Genomic DNA, 20167 nt, shown 5'->3' on the forward strand with positions numbered 1-20167 from the left:
AGGAATTGGAAGGACGTTGCAGTATTTCAAAATCCATTTACCTGTGCCACTATGGAGTTTACACTGGACCGTCAATTGGAAGTGATTCAAAAGCAAATGTAAATGTCTTCTAAGAGACAAATATGCTCAGTTAAAATCATGTTTGAGAAATGATAAGTATTTATTTGGCAGTACTTAGTAATGTAGAAGACATTTTCAAAGATGAAATATGTAAAATCTTACTACAGAATTAGCCCTAAGATGAACATTTGTAATTTTGATGAAAGGGAACCTCAACCTGACAAATGTTACCTCCCCAAATCCATTCTTGTTACCTCCCCAAATCCATTCTTACTAGTAGTCCTGTATCATTAAACTGTAGCCAATTATTACACTTTGAATTTCATCAATAAAAAATTTGTGGAAATTTGTTTTTTCTCTCGTTATGTAAGTACCTACATAATATCCCTGATTCGGCCTCTTGGCCAAATACTTCGGGTCCTTTACAGAAAAAATTTTTTGACCCTGCCCTAGAATTGATTTTGTTGTTGGGGAGGGGAGCAGGTCGGTGGCAGCGGCCAGAATGAGGCCGTGCTAAACACTGTTCTAGAAGCAGCGGGGAGCGAGCTCCAGATTAAAACATCAGCTGCTTCATCCCCATTGCATCTAAACGTGAGGTAGCGTTCCTGTCAGCCTCTGGAATGCTGCTCCGTTTACTGAGTTTGGTCACATAACTCCTCACACTCCTCCCCCGGAGAGTAGAACCCTCAAACTGACAAATCTAAATAAGACACTTTAGAATAGGATTTAAAGTGAAGCTGGAAGTTGAACTGGTAGCTCTTTAACACTTGATTTGACACCTCAAGAGTGATGGAATTTACTGAATTTATTGTTAATCCCTTCTGTGTCATTGCTGTTGGTTTTAGTGGGGCAAATGATTGAATTTAGATGTCGAGTAGCCTGATTTTCGCTGTTTTTTTGAATTTTGGAAAATAAAGTTAATCTAGTAAATGTTGAAAATCTTGGCTTTTTTAAACTGGGTGTACCTACTGGATTTTAAAAGTTTTTAGAGAAGTATTAGTAGATTTGTAAAGTAGTTTAGCAGTAAAATATACCATGATGCTATCTGTAAAAATACTGGGAGAAAAAGTTACCAAAAGGCTAATAACATTATTAACGGTGGGATGAAGGGTAATTTTTCCCTTTTCTCCATTTTCCAGATTTTTTGTAAGTGGGCATGTTACTTTCATAGTACTCTTATAAGTAAACCATGAATAGTGTATTTAACGTGATGTCCTAAAAAGGAGTGAAAGATGGTTTTGATTTAAAGTCAGACCCCAGGGGGGCAATTATGAAGGCACTGCTCCTTGGTCAAAGTTCTGACCAACTGCCTGTCCCCCAAGCTTTGTCAAGCTCTTCTGCTAGTCAAAGGTGTGGCTTTCTCTGACAGATCTCATTACTCGGGCCTGAATGGTTTCTTGATTCGCCCTGGCCACAGTAGGTCACCAGGCCTCTCAATTCAAAGCTAGTCTTGCTTCATTGACTTTTATCCTTGAGGGCGAGTATTCCTGGGGGAAGGGAGTGTGAAGAATTTAGTCCTCTGGCCCTGTGCTCTCCCCAGATCTTGGAGGAGGGAAAGAAGGTGCTCGGTGAGTCTTCCCTTCTTGGTTAGACCCCAGGACTTCTTGGGTTTCCTTAGAGCTGGTTGAATTGAACAGTGAATCTCAACCTATTTCTTTGGTCTTGTGCCTTTAAATCTTTAAAATGGAAAGATGGATTGGAGCTTAACAGACAGTTGTGCATTTCCACTGAAGATTCTTTTCATTTCAATCCATGAAAATAGAAAAGAGTGATTCCTATGTCGTTTTCTCCTGGACACTGCATTGCCCGTTAGCACAAGATTGGAGTGGGACAGGGACCATGGGAAATTCTAACCAGTTTGGTTCCTGGGTAGTGAATGGTAAATTCCATTAATGACTTACGCAAAAGGTTAGAAATTTTTCTCATCTGCTTATAGTTGGTTGAAAGGGGGCTCTCTGCCTGTCTAGGTTGGGTCATTCGGCCCTGTCGCGAGGGGCCTTTCTGCAGGGCAGTCTGCTCTGTCTGCTGAGTGACAGGTTTCCCACATCGTGCTTTTCACAAGGAGATAGAATGAGGCTTCCAGCTGTCAGTCAGTGTTCTTCCTGCTGGCAGCATCGTGAAACTGGGTGGTGTTTTGTGGACTTTGCTCTTTGTGTAACATTTTCATTTCTGTTATAGTCATTCAGCTGAGTTGGTCTTGAGTTCTTACATGCTTGCTATCAAGGACTTTATAATTTAGTAGTATAGAAGTACACATTATTAATGTGCGGTACAGGGTGAGGGCTATAAGAAATATCTAGAGAGTGCTGTAAAAACTTAGAGATGATAACTTTTAGCTGGTGGCAAGGACAGGAGGGAAAGGAAGAGGCTGAGGAAGGCTTCATGGAGGTGGTGGCATCAGAAGATTTATTATTGAATTTAGCCTTGAAAGGTTTCTACAGGTAAGGAAAGGACCATGAGCAAAGGCAGGGATGGAGATTAAAGCTCTGCTCTGTTTGTAAGACACCAAGGACTCCAGCAGAAATGGAGAGGAATCCAGGGATATGAGGCTGGACAAGTTCACTGGGCCAGACAGGTGGGGCCCAAAATGCCAAGCTGAACAGGTAGTGTTTATCAGTGGCTACTGGGGGAAGCCGAAGGCTTCAGAGGAAGTAAGAATTAAATTTGGGCTCTAGGAAGAATAACACTACACAGTGTAAATTGTACGGGAGAGGCTGGAAGCAAGATCGGTTTACTAAAAGGAACTAAGTCCCTGGCTGTGGCAGTGGGAACAGAAGTGACGAGGCTTAAAATAAGGTGATCTGTTGCCTCTGTGGCTGTCCTTGGGGCAGCTGGAGCCCTCGTGGAGCCGCGGCATCGGCATGTGGCACCGTGGACACGGCTGTCCCAAGGAAGCAGCTCGCCAGGACCCCTGTTTCCCCACGAGGACGTGCCGTGCCCAGCCAGGCTGACTCCCTCGCTGCCTCCGGGTTCCCTCTGAGGCACTCACACCAAGCAGACAGGCACCACTCAGCGTGGCCAGATTTAGTGGATAAAAACACAGGATGCCAGTTAGAGTGCGATTTCAGATAAATAATTTTTAAAATTTTTTATATTATTAATTTTTATTATGGTGACATTGTTTCAGGTATACAATTTAATAGTAAGGCATATATATATATATATTTCATTATGTGTTCACCACCTATAGTTAAATTTCTTTCTGTCACCACATATTCGACCCCTTTACCCTTCATAAAATTTTGGCGTAAGTATGTCCCATGAAATCTGCTTTTTCTGAAATTTCAGTTTATCTGATGGCCTGCGTTTAATCTGACAATCCTAACCACTCCTCATCTCTGCTTCTGGCCCTGGGTTCAGCTTCCTCCTCTCCCATCTGCCGCCTCTTCCCTCCTGAGTTAGTGTCCTGGTGGCTCCAGAGTTGGGTAGAGTATGTGCTGCCCAGGAGGGCTTAGTTTTGGGGAAGGCTGTCTCAGTTCAGTGCTGGACTTAGGTACCTATGTACAGCATGAGGCACAGCTTTCCGTCGAAGCAGGCAGGGAGGCAGGAAGAAAGACCTTATGTTCCATTGCCAAAGGGGACAGGAGAGCATCCGGCTCTAGGGAGCCTTTCAGGTGTCTGCCTGGTGTCTCAGAGTATACCTGGGCCCAGGGGATGATACTCCTGAACGTGGCTCCTGCCACACCTCACCCCATCCTCATTTCCCCTTCTCAGCTCCTCTCCTACCTCACTCACGTCACACAAAGGTACTTGGAGCTCTTGGACCCAGACAGACTGTTTCTAGGGTCATGCCCCTCCCACATTCTGTCCCGCCGGCGCCTCCCCGTCCTTTCCCCTTCCCCGGCCCCAGCCCGGCCTAAGCATCCTTACTCTGGGTTCCCAGAGAACCCTGGGCAAACCTCCCTCATGACTTTCCACACTTGATTGGTTCCCCCTGTTACTGGTGTGTCTCCTTGGAAACGCAGGCTCTCTGTGGACAAGGAGCTCCTTCGTCAGTGCCCTCAGTGCCCACCACCATGCCTGCACCTAGTAGGTGCTCCATAAGCATGTGCTAAATGCACAGTAGGACTCTGGAAGCTTCACTGCCCCTTAAAGCCCTATTTGTGTTCCTCAGAGAGCACCCAGCCCCAGCCCCCCACCCAGCCCGCACACCTGGGCACTTCTCCACACTTCAAGGCTGGGAGGATTTTCAGCACTTTTATTAGCATGAAAGAAAATTTCCCTGGGAAGTCTCAGCCCTGGACTTAACTGTCCGCTCACCTTTCATACGCCCAGACTAGTAAGGCCCTGAGTCTCTTGGCATGAGCCAGAGGTGTGGGCCTTACTGTCCCATGTCCTGTTTCGTGTCCTCTGGCTCCGAGCACTGCTCTAAGCCCGGACAGTAGCTTCAGGTCAGATTGTTGCTCCTTCCACACTTCCTTGTGCACACAGCCTTCCGCACCTTCTAGAACCATCCTCCTTGCTGGCATTCACCTGCATTGTTAGGGCATGAGAAAGTGAATAAAGAGAACTATGCTTCCTGCCTGACCCCCTCTGGGGGCCCCCCAAATCTCAGAAACCCTCCACCCGGATACGCAGAGTGAACAAAAACAGGCGGACGGCATGGTTCGTAAGGGGGTGAGAGGGTCGGGGGCCCTCCACCGGGTGGTGCGTGGGAGAGGAGCTTTGGGGGTGTCTCGGCTGTTACATGCAAAGCAGGAGAGAGATGAAAGTTGGGAGGAGGCCAAAAAGAGAACCCCCAAGCCCTCAGGTTAGGGTGCATATAGTCCCAGCTGCTGCAGGTAGGTACTCACTCATATGAGAGGATGGGGGCAGGCAAGGCTGAGAGGTTGAGCTCCTTCCTCAACCTACCTGGGTAGTGCTAGGAAACGACTCTGGGGGGAGCCCGGCAGATAGGAACCATCTGAGTCAGTCCAGGGGGATGTCTTGTGACCTGGGCTTTCAGTTCCAAAGCAGCAGCCTCCCTGGCCCTCAGCCTGGAGCCCCAGCCCTGCAGGACAGGTGGGGCTCACAGGAAGTGGCAGGAGGATCTGGGCAGCAGGGGACCCTGCAGGAAGTGAGGGAGGCTTCTCATGCTCTCTGCAGCTCTTTGCCTGGGAAAGCCCAGGGAGGGCTCAGAACCAAGCTATCGATAAGCCCCCCTCTGGTCACCATGCAGACAGCTGACCGCTGAGGACCCTGTGATCTGCAGCTCCTTCGGGCTGGCTTAGGATCTGATGATTGGGAAAGAGCCACATGCTGGGGTCCAGCCTTAGCTCTGGGCCTCTTCTGGTGTCCCAAGGAAACCAACACCCCAGAGCAGAGCCCTCAGGGGACTTGGTGGCTAACTTTTTGCTGGGAAACAAGGGGCTTCACTCCGCGCTCCCGGCCCACCCCACGCGGGGGCCATCCCTGCAGGTACCTGAAGGAGTTCCGCACAGAGCAGTGCCCGCTCTTTGTGCAACACAAATGCACCCAGCATCGGCCCTACACCTGCTTCCACTGGCACTTCGTGAACCAGCGACGACGACGCTCCATCCGCCGTCGGGACGGCACGTTCAACTACAGCCCCGACGTCTACTGCACCAAGTACGACGAGGCCACAGGCCTCTGCCCGGAGGGCGACGAGTGAGTGACCCCACCCAGCCTGCCCTCAGAGGAGCCCCATGTCTCCTGGGTCACTTGCCCTCAGAGTGCCGAGGCTGCTTTTGGGGGAGACCGCCACAGCCTGGCCCACCTTGCTAAGGCCTGGACCTGGGCTCTGGGGCAGGCCCCTTCTCCTTTCTCCACTTTCAAGAAGCCCTGCACAGGCCTTCTGCTGAGCCTCAAGGCCACGTCTGCACCCAAGTGGCTTCCTGCCACCACCCACGCCATCCCCTGCAGTTCCCAACGAGGCTGGCTGTTTAGAGACAGAGCCGCTCCAGTTTCCCATTTTGCTGACCCTAAATAGTTTACCACGACACCCCGGGATGAGACAGGGCACAACACAAACAAACAAGGAGGTGGCAAGCTCAGAAACGTCACTGAGAGGGGACATCCATTAACCCTGCTTGTCATCTGTTTAAACCTTGCAGAAGTGGTGCTGGGAGGTGCCGCTGGGGCTTCTGCGGGCACCAGTCACTGAACCACCCCTGCACCAGCACCCCTCTTTCTCGCAGAGGTCAAGGCTTGCTGACTCCTCCCCCAGCTTAACGAAGCCCTCGGGGCATGAGGCCTCTGCCTCTCTGAAAACCCGAGATCTGAGCGGCATTTCTTCCCCCAGGAGTGCTCCTCTCTGGAGCTTCTCTGGGACCGCCCAGGGCCTTGGCCGAATGGCCTTCGAGAGGTCCTGCTGAGCAGGCTGAAGTGGGAGTGCCAGGCCCTGTCCCCCCCCCCGCGTGGGCTGCCGCGGCAGCGCCCGGCCGGCAGTGGCCGGCAGTGGCCGAGGAGTCCGTCCCCGCAGCAAGGCTCATTGCGTTCCTCCGCCGCCCTCCAGCAGTGCCCCCTCCGGTCGTGGGGAAAGGGCAGGGGCTGGCAGTCCAGGCTGCAGGGGACAAAGGTGAGTGACCCCCACTTCCATGTTTCAGGTGCCCATTCTTGCACAGGACCACAGGGGACACTGAGCGCAGGTACCACCTGCGCTACTACAAAACTGGAATCTGCATCCACGAGACAGACTCAAAAGGCAACTGCACCAAAAACGGCCTGCACTGCGCCTTCGCCCACGGGCCCCATGACCTGCGCTCCCCCGTCTACGACATCAGGTGCGCTGGACGCTGCGCTGGACTGATGGCTGTGGGCCGGGGGGGGGGGTCTGGCTGCTGACACAGTGAGTTCCGCAGGTGGAGTGCAAGGCTGGCACTCTGGGTCCTTCCCCCTCACGCCCCTTCCCCGCGCCCTGTCTCCTCTCCTCCCAGGGAGCTCCAGGCCATGGAGGCCTTACAGAACGGCCAGACCACAGTGGAGGGCAGCATCGAGGGTCAGTCGGCTGGAGCTGCGAGCCACGCCATGATAGAGAAAATCCTCAGTGAGGAGCCACGGTGGCAAGGTAAGGGTGGCCACACAAGTGGCCAGGGCCCCTCCCGCCGGATGTCTGTCCTCACCCCTCTCCTGCCCACAGCCGCCCTAAGGATTGGCTCACCACCACCTACTGCCTTCTGCACCCCACGCCACCGCCTCTGCTGGGAGGTGCCTGCCCCCTCCTCCCGCCTGGCTGCCAGCCAGGCATAGGCTCGTCATTCGGGGGCACTTCCAGGGGAGTTCCCCCAGACACGCCTTGCCCTGCCCCTGTCACCCAGGTGCTCTCCCCACACGGACGTGCACACGTGCTGTCAAACCTCTTAAGGGTGCCTTTTTCACCCTGTGAGCAGCAAGTGTCTCCAGAGGAGGGTGGCGTCGCCTTACCGCCCTACCTCCTGGGTTATCTCAGTCTGGGCGTTGTTGGCCAAAGAAGAGGCGTGTCCCTGTTCATGCCTCCCCTGGAAGCCTCAGCTCCTGGACCTCATCCCCCTGCCCCACCCGCCTGACCCCTGCCTCTGGCCCCGTGTGCAGAGACCGCCTACGTGCTGGGGAACTACAAGACGGAGCCGTGCAAGAAGCCCCCGCGCCTCTGCCGCCAGGGTTACGCCTGTCCCTACTACCACAACAGCAAGGACCGGCGGCGGAGCCCCCGGAAACATAAATACAGGTCTTCTGGCCCAGGCAGGCCGGCCGCGGGCGGTGGGGCTGCTTCCCCTGTGCGCTCGGGCAGGCGGGGAGGCCAGCCTGAGGATTCCAGGATGGCCGGGTACACGGGGTGGGGGGTAGTCAGGATGGCTGAACGACAGGGAGCCTGCAGGGATCCACGTGAAATGAGGGTCTGACGGTCTCTGAGGCCCCTTCGGTTCTGACGCAGAGGGGCGTCTGCCGCGGCCGGGCCGTGGCGTGGGCCGGAGTGTGGCGGTGGCTACAGCCCGGCTCTCCTTGGGCTGCACAGTGCTTGGTGGGAGGACCCGGCTGAGGGAGTGAACCCGTGTCCTTCTCGGCGGCGCAGCCAGGCTGGGCCAGAGCAGCAGAGCCTGGCTTCTGGGCCCTGGAGGCGGGGAGACCAGAGGGGGCCCCTGAACTGGGATCCAGCTGGCGTCCCCAAACCCTCATCTGTCCCTCTGCGTCCGTCTGACCCACCGTCTCATTGGACCAGGTCGTCTCCGTGTCCTAATGTGAAGCACGGAGACGAGTGGGGCGACCCCGGCAAGTGCGAGAACGGAGACGCCTGCCAGTACTGCCACACGCGCACCGAGCAGCAGTTCCATCCGGAGGTGGGCCCGGGGCGGGGCCGGGGCGGGGCCTTCCAGGGCTGGGGCGGGGCCGGGGCGGGGCCTTCCAGGGCTGGGGCGGGGCCTTCCAGGGCTGGGCGGGCGGCTGATTGTCCTCTCTGGGAAGCGGGGGAAAGGGAGGGAGGGAGGGAGGGCCTGAGCAGATGCTGGCAGAGCCCTCCCCCCGCCCCCACGCCATCTGGGAGAGGGGTTCGTAGCCATAAGACCCCCAACGAGCAGTGCCTGAAAGGAGCCCCGCACCTCGATTTGGCATCTTGCTGTGTTCTTAGCCCATGCTCCCCAAGCAGCCCTGTGCTCCCAGCTTGTTTCCCCTGAGCCCCCTGACAGGGAGGGCATGGCCTGGGCCTGGGGACCTGGCCACCCTGGGCTTTGCACTACTCATGGGGCTTAAAATCCAGTGCTATCAGGATTTAAAAAATAAGAAAGCCCCGAACAGTTGTCCTGTTCAGATCAGAGCCTAGGGTGCGAGCGGCCTCCCTGATGCAGTTCCCCGGCCCGCCGGCCCCGCCATGTGGCCCTGAGCCATATCAGTGTGCCGAGATCTTGCGTAGGGAACATTGAGGCACAAGCTGTCCCTTGCCCAGTTGCATGGAGGCCAGCACACCCTGAGGTGGACACGTGGACAGAGACTGCCTTATGTGGGCTGCAGACAGCAGGGTGGAAAGCCAGACCCAGCATAGGCCCCAGCCCAGGGCGCCCCGGGGTAAGCGGGCGCTGCCTGTGATCTTGGCTCCCTGGATGCCCAGAGGCACATTTGGAGGTCACAGCCCTGGCCAAGACCCGGAGCAGAGAGCAGCGTGGAGAAGATCCCTTTGAGAGCTGCGTCAGGGCTGGTTGGATCTTTGACCCCAGAGGGAAGGCGTCCTTGGTGCGGGAGGATTTCCTTATCTATAAAGAGTGTCAGTTTAAGAAGTCGTTAGGGAGAGACTTAGGGAAGTGGCGTGGAACCGGGAGGGGAGAGAGGTCCATAAGCTAACGCACCCATGCTGAAGACACCCATGCCTGCCTGTCCCTCTCAGCGCAAGCCTGACCCACCTCTGCTCTGCTCTGCCCCTCCAGATCTACAAATCCACCAAGTGCAACGACATGCAGCAGTCAGGCAGCTGTCCCCGAGGACCTTTCTGCGCCTTCGCCCACGTAGAACGTATGCTGCCCCCATCGCCCTGAGCAGTGCCCGCGTCATCCTCAGGCAGGGGGTGGCCCCTGTCTGCCAGCCATCAGGGGGCTCTGTCCCCACTGGAAGTTCCATCCCTACCCCACCTTGCCTCTCCGAGCTGGCCTCAAAGTCCTGGAGTTTCCAAGGTTGCAAGACAGGGCAGGGACGGTGCCCCTGTCAGGCATTCATAGTCCCAGGCAGGGGGGGCGGGTCCCCTCCAGAGCCCACTAGGCAGATCCCAGCAGCCACCCTGTGCTGCATCCACGGCAGACGTCACTAATCGAATATGGCACTCTGCCCTGCCGAGCCCTGCTGAGAGCAGAGCTGGCCAGTCAAAATACAATGCAACCCGCTTATGTCATTTTAGATATTCTAGTAACTGCGTTTTTAAAAAGCAAAAGAAACAAATTAGTTTTAACAATTTTATTATTTAACCCATTATAAAATATTATTTCAAAAATAATCCATGTAAAAATCATCAAGACTTTCACCTCCTTTCCCCACGTGGTGATATCTAGTGTGTATTTGAATAGCTCTTATACACTTCGGTTCAGAGCAGCCACGCCCCTAGCGCTCTCCAGCCACACGTGGCTTGCGGCCACCGCGTTGGACAGCGCAGCTCGATTCTCCGTGTTGCAGTCCAGACCCCACTGCCGATCGTGGAGATGGAGCTCGGGTTACAACCTGCGTGCACCCCGAGCCAGTGCTCTGGCTATCCTTAACCCCTCCCAGGCTCAGGCCTTCTCTGCGGGGGTGGAGTGAGCGCTGAGTGCACCAAGGCTCCTGGGGGCTAAGCGTATTCTTGGCACAGAGGTCCCCAGCCTCGGGCACTGTGACCACCAATGAGGCAGCACAAACGAGTGATTCACGTCTCAGCGTTGGAGTCACGCAGATTGGGGTTCCGCCCCCAGCTCTGCTGTGTCCTGGCTCTGAGTCTCAGTTTCCTAATCCGTGACATGGAGACCACGATGTTACTTATGTCTTCCAGTCATTGTGAAGATGCACAGTTAATACAAATTGCCTGGGACCTAGTAAGTGCTCAGGATCTTATACTCATAGAAATGAGGTAGGAGCCCCCCCTTTCTGTACGGGGGATGCATGGTCTCCCTTGAAGGAGACCCAGCTGCAGTTTTGGCTCAGGGCTTGCTGACACCCTGCCCGTCTCTCTGCAGAACCGCCCCTCGGCGATGACCCGCAGCCCTCCTCAGCTGTGTCCAGCCCCACCCAGTCGGGCCCCGTCTTGTACATGCCATCTGCTGCTGGAGACTCGGTGCCCGTGAGCCCCTCCAGCCCGCATGCCCCGGACCTCAGCGCTGTATGTGCTTGTCGGGGGCGGGGGGAAGGTAGCCACCATGCCTGCCGGGGAGCCAACACCTGCCTCTCATGCCCCCACCCCCTCTCAGCCTGTGCTTGGGGAAGAGGCCCCGGTGTCTGGCCTAAGGCCAAGGGGTTCTGCCCTTTTAACCCCAGGGTTCTTTTCTCTGTCAAAACCTGGTGAGGGGTGGAGGGGTAGCACCCCTAAAGCCTGCATCGGCTAGCCTGGGTAGAGCCGGTAGAAGGGACAAAGCCTTCTGTCACTCACCCCACATGCACACGACTTTCTCATGAGGTCCTGGGTCCTCTGGGTGGTTGTTGCTACCCATTGGCAGATGAAAATGGAACTGAGCCCCTTGCTAAAGAAGCTCCCTCTGAGGAAGGGTCGGGGCACGCCGCGGCCCAGCCTGCGTTTGCCCACCAGCCCACTCCCTCCTTCTCTGCAGCTCCTCTGTAGAAACAGCAGCCTAGGCAGCCCCTCCAACCTCTGTGGCTCCCCGCCGGGCTCCATCAGGAAGCCCCCAAACTTGGAAGGCATTGTCTTCCCCGGGGAGTCCGGCCTCGCCCCTGTCAGCTATAAGAAGGCTCCTGGCTTCGAGAGGGAAGACCAGGTGGGAGCCGAGTTCCTGAAAAATTTCAAGTGCCAGGTAAGGGATAAGAGGGGCAGCCCAGCGAAGTTAGCCGCCTCCACGGAGGGCTGGCCTGGCCTGGCTTTGGGCAGTATGACTAAGAGCTAGGAGGCCCATGTCCTCAGCCTCTTCAAGGCTGAGCAGAGCGAGTAAGGTCATCCCATTTTACAGATGAGGACAGGAAGCCTAGGGAGGCTACGTGCCCCGCCCAGTGTCGCTGACCCCACATCCGGTCTTTCCCCTGCTCTCTGCTGCCTTGGTGGGGCCTTGGGGAGCAGGACAGAGGGGTCCCTAATGAGCTTATCTGAGGCTTGGAGTCACCTGGGAGGAGAAGAGCAGGCCTCCTGGTTCCGAGGGTAGGGAAAGGAAATGGGGTACGGAGGGAGAACGGGGCCATGCATGTGAGGGGGATTTGCGTGACAGGTGTCTGCCACTGGCCTGGCCCTGACCCTTGGTACCTGCAGCCTTAGTGAGCCATGGCAGGTTGATGCCTGGGAGGACTCCTGGACTTGGGGCCCTTCCCTAGCACCGCGTTCATCTCATGCTCCCTGACCTTTCTCTCTCAGGCCAAGTTAAAACCCCACTCGCTAGAGCCCAGGAGTCAAGAGCAGCCTCTGCTTCAGCCCAAACAGGTACTGAGCTCTCAGCTCCCTTCTAGCACCTGCTGTGGATGGGACAGACCCAGAATCCCAGGAGGCTGCGGGGAGAGGGAGGCACTGCTTTCCCAACAAGTCGAGGTCAGGACTAAGGTGGGACCTGAGCCCCAGATCCAGAGAGGGTGGGGTCAGGCCCTGGAGCCCCTCACCTCCTGGACTCACTCATCAGTCAGTCAAAAACTACTGACTGAGCATCTGTACTGTGCCAGGCCCTCGACTCACTTCTCCCTCTCCCCATGCAGACTTTGGGGGTAAGCGGGCCCTGCAGCCTCCAAGCCACACCCCTCCAACTCAGTCTCTCAGCAAGGCGTCCGGTGTGTGGGGCCCCGTCTGGGCCTGAGGGCAACCACACGAGGGCTGGGATGCCCCATTTTCTCTGCCTCCCTCAGCCCTGGCCACAGCCTCCTGGGCAGGCATCCCATCGCCTGTCCTCGCTCTCTCTTTGCAGGACGTGCTGGCCATCCTCCCCGTGGGCAGCCCCCTGACCTCGAGCATCTCTTCTAGCATCACCTCCAGCCTGGCAGCTACTCCCCCCAGCCCCGCCGGCACCAGCAGCGTCCCTGGCATGAACGCAAACGCTCTGCCCTTCTACCCCACCAGCGACACAGTAGAGTCGGTCATAGGTAATCAGGCCGTTTCTGTTGCCAAGTCCAGGAGAGGGTCTGGAGGCAGAGATGCTAGGTGTCCAGAGTGACTCTCAGACCAGTATGCTGGTCACCTTAGACATCTGACGGGTCAGCAGGTGGGCGCTCGGGGGCTTTGAGCTAAAGGGAGAATGAGCCCAGGGTATAGGGCGGAGGCTAGCCCTTGGAGCGGAGTAGAGGTGGCCCTCCTCGCAGGGCGAGCGCGGCGCCGTTTCACGTGAGTCGTTCGGCCCCGGTTCTCTCACTGGGTTTCCTCGTGCAGCGAACAGCCCGCACAACTGTCTTCAGAGTCCCCGGCCTTTCGAAAGCCCTGCTCTTTGCTTTCAGCATTTATGGGCTCCACTCTGTGCCAAGCCCTGTCGCAGGCACTGGGGTTACAGGCATGCAGACTTGCTTTTCTTGCCTTCGAGGAGGGACGCTGTTCCTACGCTCCCCGTCCATCCAGTTCAGCAGAGTGCAGTGGCACTCGTCCGGCACTACCATGCATTGGCCACTGCGGGCCCAGAGATGAGCCCGCCTTCCGCGGGAGACGTGGCAGCAGGAGACGACCTCCGTCAGAGCAGGGACCCTGGATTAGGACTTGATTCCCCTGGGGTATCAAAAAAGGCTTCAGGATGGAGCTGGACGGGGCTAGGCAGACAGTGTCAGGGGTCGGTGTGACAGGAGCAGCTCGATCACAGGCAGAGGCCCAAGAGAGGACGGGTCCTGTGGGACTTGATCATGAAGGTGAGGCAGGGGCAGGAGATAAGACAGCAGAGAGCAGGTGGGTCTAAGAGGTGAGGCCTCGAACCTCAGGGTTGTGTGGCCCCTCAGGAGGCCGTGAGGCTCATACCCTGACGGCTCTGTCCCTAGAGTCTGCCCTGGATGACCTGGACCTGAACGAGTTTGGGGTGGCCGCCCTAGAGAAGACTTTCGATAACAGCGCAGTGCCCCACCCAGGCAGCATCACGATCGGTACTGGCCATGGGCGGGCAGGTGGCGGGGGAGGGCAGCATCAGGACTGGTACTGGACGCGGGCGGGCGGGTGGCGGGGGAGGGCTCCGAGGCTCCCCTGCCCTCACCCGCTCGCCCTCCCGGCCTCTCTCGCAGGCGGCAGCTTGCTGCAGAGCTCCGCGCCCGTGAACATCCCCGGCTCCTTGGGCAGCTCTGCCTCCTTCCACTCGGCATCCCCGTCCCCTCCTGTTAGCCTCTCCTCACACTTCCTGCAGCAGCCCCAGGCCCACCTGAGCCAGTCAGAAAACACGTTTTTGGGGACCTCAGCATCACATGGATCTTTGGGTAAGAAGGGGTGTGGCTCCCTGAGACCCAGGGCAGGACCCAGGTGTTGGAAGGTGCCTTTGGCCGCTTTGGCCGTGGCTGGAGGCCGTGCAGCGTGGAGGGCAGAGCAGGGCCTCTGGGGCTGCAGGGGAGTCAGGTCCCTGCCCCACCACTCCCTGAGCTGTGTGGTCCGGTTGAGTGACTTGGCCTCTCTGCCTTAGTTTCTCTTGCTGTAAAAAGGGTATAATGACAGCACCCATCTCGCGAGGTGGTTGTAAGGCTTGAAACGAATTAACTCGAGGGGAGTACTAGGCACAGGGCCACTGCACAGCAGTGAGAGGCAGTGTCCTCGGAGCCGCCACGGCCAAGGTCTGTTCTTCACACCAGCGGCAGTTCTGCCCAGGCCCTTGGAGCTCCTGGACGTGGACTCACAACAGCCAGGTTCGCAGGAGGCCGAGGGAGAGGTCTGAACAGGCTCAGCCCAGGCTCAGGTGGCCTTTCCGGGGCAGGGGCACCAGGGAGAGCCAGCGCCAGCCCCGCGCTGGCTGAACACGGAACTGAATGGTGCAGACTGAGGGTGCTGGAGGGCACGTGGGGGCACAGCGGTCAGGCGCATGGCGTGCAGACCCGCAGGCTCCGTGTGCGTGGGGCCGGCGTGCGTGTTCGCCGACAGACTGAAACGCGTTGAAAGCCTAGCGCCCACCCTGCCGCCCCTCGCCGCGGCTGCTGCTCTTACTTCCCTGCCCCCAGCAGCTATTCAGGGAGTCCAGAAATCCCCACCCTGAGGCTGCTGGGCGTCCTGGTCACGCTGAGCCACCGAGCGGCCCTTGCGCTTTCTGACCAGCCTCGCTTGGGCCCTTCCCTGGCGTCGCTCGGGAGGTCAGGCCAGCACACCGCTTTCTGAGCGCCTGTCCAGTGTGAAGTGTTGACGCCGTCAGCCTCAGATGCTCGGTGTCATGTTTGGCTCACTCGTTCCACGTTCCGGAGGCGTCTGACTGCAGCCCTGCTTACCGGCCACCGGCCGTTCCTTCCCCGTGCAGTGACCGTTATAGGCACACCGAGCTCAGCAGTCCCTGCCGCCATGGAGCTGTGGTCTCCGGGGCGGAGGTGACGGACATTAGGTCATAGAGACTGGCCCTGCTGTGTGCCTTCAAAGGGCCGGGGTTCAGAATAATAGATGTGGTCAAGAGGGCCCTGAGCAGCTGGCTCCTCTCCAGGAGAGCAGATGCCACATGCGCGAGGAGCATGGAGGAGAGGTGCCCGGGCAGAGCTCGCTGCTGTAACCGTGTGTCAGTGGTGAGCCCGAGTTCCGAGTTCCCGCCTCTGGGACAGGGCGGATAGGCTCAGAGACAGCACGCACCACAGACCGCACCCAGGAGACGTCTTGTGGGTGCTCTGGTGTTGCTTGGAAGACAGGGTCCTATATTCATTTGGTTCTGGAACATCCTGGCTGGGTTAGAGGGAAAGGAAGCAAGAAAGATGTCGTTAGAATGATACCTGTGAACAGAACGAGGCCAGAGGAGGACGTGGGTCCCCTCTGGAAGATGGGGGCCATGGAGCAGGCGCACGCGGCAGCAGTGAACATCTGTTGGATGAGCGTGCAGCAGAGGGTACTGGAAAGAGTAGGCCTTGGGAGTCAGGTGCCCCGACTGTACCGGCCCCCCCGCTTATCGTTGGTGTGATTCTTGCCAACACATCGTATCTTCGTATCCTTGTCATAAAATGATGGGGATGGACCCAGGGGCTTCTTGAGCTCTTCCTGCTCCAGCTCTGCTGTCCTCTGAGGCTCTGGCCTATGTCATTTCTTCTGCATCTCCCAGGCCTCACATGAGGGCACAAGAAGACTCCCCTCCTTCCAGCCTAAAAGTGAAGTCACGAGCACAAATTGCCACCTTCATAGACTGCTCCCTACAGCATTCCCCAGGTCCCCTGAACCACCCTGTGGCATTGATGGGAACCTCGTTTTACAGATGAGGATGCTGAGACTCAGATCTTAAGTAGCAGCTGATAAGGAGCAGGTGGCACCACAGTAGGTCTGACTCAACTGCAGCACCTACATGTTCCCGCAGAGTTCTCCAGCCGGACCCTGCCGGAGCCTTGCGTGGCTGCCCCTGGAAGCCCCGGGTGGGACCAGGCAGGGCCCACCAGCGCGCTGACGTGCCTCCCTTTTCCGGGGCAGGTCTGAATGGGATGAACAGCAGTATCTGGGAGCATTTTGCCTCTGGAAGCTTCTCCCCAGGAACATCCCCTGCCTTCCTGTCAGGGCCGGGAGCTGCTGAGCTGGCCCGGCTTCGGCAAGAGCTAGATGAAGCAAACAACACCATCAAGCAGTGGGAGGAGTCCTGGAAGCAGGCGAAGCAGGTACTGGGCCCCACGCCTGCCCTCCGCAGGGCCTGGTGGCATCCACCCTGAGCCCATAGCCGGGGTGGGGGAGGTCAGGGGTCCTGGAGAACCGAGCAGAAATTCAGGTTGGTTCTCTCCCCTTGTAGAAAGACTTGCCTTGCCAGTCAGGACCCTGGGGTGGCTGGTGTCCCAGACCTGGAGCTCCCTCTGTGAGCCACCTGTGTGGTCCGTCCCACAGCACGACTTGCCTCTCCCCAGAAGCCCTGGCTCTCCAGGGCTCCAGTCCAGGGTTCTAGGTTCTGAGATGGGCCCTCTGCTGGGCCCAGCCCCCTCCCCACCCGCAGCGGGTCTCTTGCAGGTCCTGAAACCTCTCTTCTCTGCAGGCAGCACCAGCCTCCTCCTTGCCCCCTCCCCAGACCGCTGACCCAGCTCCCCATCAGGCCCCGCTGCAGCCACAGTGTCTCACACAGGCTCCTGGAGATACTCTCGAGGGGCAGGGGGGCAGGGGCAGGGGGCCATCGTGACGAGGTGCTGCGTGTTGGGCCCGCAGGCTTGTGATGCCTGGAAGAAGGAGGCGGAGGAGGCCGGCGAGCGGGCCAGCGCGGCAGGCGCGGAGTGCGAGCTGGCCCGGGAGCAGCGGGACGCGCTGGAGGTGCGGGTGAAGAAGCTGCAGGAGGAGCTGGAGCGGCTGCACTCGGGGCCCGACCCGCAGGCCCTGCCCGCCTTCTCCGACCTGGAGGCCCTCTCGCTCTCCACCCTCTACTCCCTCCAGAAGCAGCTGCGGGCCCACCTGGAGCAAGTGGACAAGGTCAGCCCGGGACGAGGGTGGGGTGTACAGTGGCCTCAGCCGGTTTGGACTCTGGTGGGTCCACACTGCCCCAGGGGTGGCCACCGTCCTTCTGAGAGCCTCTGCCCAGCAGCTGGGCCAAAGTGCCAGCCTGCTGGAGAATGTCACTCACTGGGGAGGTGACAGAGCAGGAGGTGGATGGTCCGTGCCCACCCCGGCACTTTCGAGCTGCGTTAGTCCACCTGGGCCCCGAGTCGCATCCTGACAGCGCCTCCTGCCCCATTCTAGGGCGTCTGTCTGCATTCCTAGGTGCCTGCTGGACCCCCAGAGCAGCCCAGCGCAGTGAAAGAGTGTTCTTTGCTTCACTGGGCCTTTGGCAGCCAGCCCCCCGACCCCCCGGGCTCTGACTCTGACTCCCCCACACTCAGCCCACAGCCAAAACCGAAAGCGGCATTTGGGAGCCTCGAGGTGACCAGCCGGAATCCAGCCCTGCTCTGTCACTTGTCAGCTGGGTCCTGTGAGCTTTGCACCTCAGCGTCCTCTTCCCAAGGGGGCTGGAGTGAGAGCTGAAGGAAACAGGCCAGTGACCACAGCGTCCCTTCCCCCACAGGCCGTGTTCCACATGCAGTCGGTGAAATGCCTTAAGTGTCAGGAGCAGAACCGAGCGGTGCTGCCGTGCCAACACGCCGTGCTGTGCGAGCTCTGCGCCGAGGGCAGCGAGTGCCCCGTCTGCCAGCCGGGCCGGGCCCACGCCCTGCAGTCGTGACCCTGCAGGCCTGGCCCCGGCCCGGCTCAGATCTTCTCCCCTAGGACTTTTTAAAGTATATATATGTATGTATGTATGTATGTATGTATGTATGTATGTATGTATGTATGTATATGTATATGATTATGTATATGTATACATCTCTGTGTGCGTGCAAGTATGCGTGGGCGGCCAGTGCGTGACCAGTGTCTGTGTGTATATCTGTATATAGATATAGACACACACTTTAAAACAGACTTACCAAGCACTTTTTAAAAGAAACTATTTTGCAGTCCTCCCCCTGCCCGCTCCCTACCTTCCCCACGGTCCCTTCTTCTCCCATCAGCCTTTTGGCAGGGAATCTGTTTCTGTCTCTTTTTTTATGTAGGAACTAACTATTTTTAACTTCTTCCTGGGGCCTGAGCAGGGAAGGGTGGGAAGCTGGAAGGGGCCGCGGGGCGGGGACAGGCCTTCCGGACTGGACCGGCCCTGTTCACCCCACCTCCCCAGGCCAGCGCGAGAGTGAGGGGTGTAGAGCCCCCGAGCAGACCTGGTTCCTGGCTTTGAGGCCTGCAGGGGTGCTGGGGGTCCAGGCCAGCCTGGCTCCTGGGTTTACCAAATGTGTTGAATTTGGGCCTGGTGGGCCCAAGCTGTGGGGCCAGCCCTGCTCCCAGCTCTGGGCTGTGAAGCCTCTTGAGGGGCAAGGCCGGCGGTTCTACTCCTCAGGTTCCTGAGGCCAGGTGGAGAGGGTCTACCTCCGTTCTCCCCACTGCACTCCCAAAGCAGCCTCCTGGCCCCAGGGCCACCTACGAGGCTGGCACTGCCCTCCGTCACCCCCAGCTGCCTTCAGCTGCCCCCCCTTCTGGCATGGCCCCGTGCTCTCCACCCCTCCCTCTGGCAGCTAGCAGGGCCGTTGGTAGGGAGGAGCTGCGGACCTGGAGGACCGAGGGCCCAGGCCCTGCCCCCCCTCAGGGGGGCCCGTATGCATTCCTTGGTGCTCTCTGAGTGCAGCTGACGTCCTGCCCCAGTTGGGAGCGGGCGCCCGTGTGCATGTGTGTGCGTGCCTGTCCGATGTATAGTGTGTCTTAGCTTCCATTTAAAAAATTGTTCTGTACAGAGAGATGCAGTGGGGGTGGGAGGGCAGAGCGGGCGGAGGGCAGCCACCCCGCTCCCGGCGCTGGGTGTCTGGGGTGGGAGCCGAGAGCGCTGCGAAGGGTCTGGCCCCGGCACCCCCCTTGGGCTCAGCACGAAAGGGCTTTCAATGAATTAAGTGAAAACTTTCTTTTTTTTACAAAAATGCAAAATCAACAAAGCTCCAAACCTATTGGAAATAAAATATGAACTTGCAGCGGTAGCTTGTTTACATGGGGTGAAGGGGAGTGGGGCCCCAGATGAGCGCCCCGGAACTACGAGGTGGGCCAGCTCTGCTGTCCCAGCCCAGGTGCCAGTGCCACCTGGGCTGGTGGCCCTGCCTCAGCCCTGGGAACCGCTGGTGCCCCGCCCCTGAGGCGTGGCCGGGTGGCCGCAGAGGCCGGACGGCCAGCCTGCTGTGGGGGGCGTGACGGGGACTCAGACCTCCAGCCTTTCAGGGCCCCAGCCGCAGCGGCCACTGGTGTACTCACTGCCGTGCTCCTCAAGACAGCAGAGCCCCCGGCGGTTTCTCAGAGGAACAGTGCCTTTCTCAGAAGCCTCGAGGGTGGTGGGTCCGAGGACGCGTCCTGCCTTCCACTCCACCTCTCCCGCCCTGCCCCCTGAGGGCGGTGGGGTCCAGCCTTCGAGCCACCACCCGCCGCCTCCCCTCAGCTGGCCTGCTAAGCGGTTGTGACCAAACACAGCCGTGGGCTCCTCGGGGCCTGAGATTCAGAGCTGACCGGGGCCGTGGGGATGATCTCGGCTCTCCCACCATTCATACTTGATGTGAGCTCAGAGGTTAAGTGACAGCCAGATTCACAGACATAGACTCACAACCGGGCCTCAGGCTCAAGACACCCAGCACGCAGGCCACCTCCCCCCAGGCAGGGCTGGGACCTCGCTCCTCTGAGCCCTGCACCCCTAGGAGGCCCCGGCTGGAGTTCCAGGCCCCTGTGTTGGGCAGCGACCACAGAAATGGATGCGCCTGATAACGTTTTGTTCAAAACATTTGGCCCAAATACCAGCAGTGCCGATTGCCACAGCACCTGCTTCTGCACGAGCACCCCACACCCCCTCCCTGCTCTGTCACATGGGCGAGTGCAGGGTGGGCCAGACCCCAGGGTGGGGCAGCTCAAGGTGTCCTAAGGGCTGGGGAGGGGGGTTATGTGGCC

At 58.3% G+C, this 20167-nt stretch overlaps 1 protein-coding gene across 6 annotated transcripts in view; it reads left to right on the forward strand.

The window, feature by feature from the left end:
- Window positions 1–19212, forward strand: part of UNK (unk zinc finger) — a 30621-nt gene extending 11409 nt beyond the window's left edge. For 4 of the 6 annotated variants that reach the window (XM_036223906.1, XM_036223903.1, XM_036223902.1 and 1 more), the window contains 15 exons: window positions 5458–5667; window positions 6606–6782; window positions 6936–7066; window positions 7570–7705; window positions 8198–8315; window positions 9393–9477; window positions 10662–10804; window positions 11250–11450; window positions 11999–12064; window positions 12537–12711; window positions 13585–13686; window positions 13822–14010; window positions 16169–16350; window positions 16883–17140; window positions 17730–19212. In XM_036223906.1, coding sequence (XP_036079799.1) covers window positions 5458–5667; window positions 6606–6782; window positions 6936–7066; window positions 7570–7705; window positions 8198–8315; window positions 9393–9477; window positions 10662–10804; window positions 11250–11450; window positions 11999–12064; window positions 12537–12711; window positions 13585–13686; window positions 13822–14010; window positions 16169–16350; window positions 16883–17140; window positions 17730–17885 — 2329 coding nt within the window. In that variant the 3' untranslated portion in view covers window positions 17886–19212. The other 2 variants (XM_036223901.1, XM_036223905.1) reach the window with 2 other exon arrangements.
- The last annotated feature ends 955 nt before the right edge of the window (window positions 19213–20167 follow it).

The sequence above is a fragment of the Rousettus aegyptiacus genome, unplaced genomic scaffold, assembly GCF_014176215.1.
Source record: "Rousettus aegyptiacus isolate mRouAeg1 unplaced genomic scaffold, mRouAeg1.p scaffold_m13_p_6, whole genome shotgun sequence".
Lineage (NCBI taxonomy): Eukaryota > Metazoa > Chordata > Mammalia > Chiroptera > Pteropodidae > Rousettus > Rousettus aegyptiacus.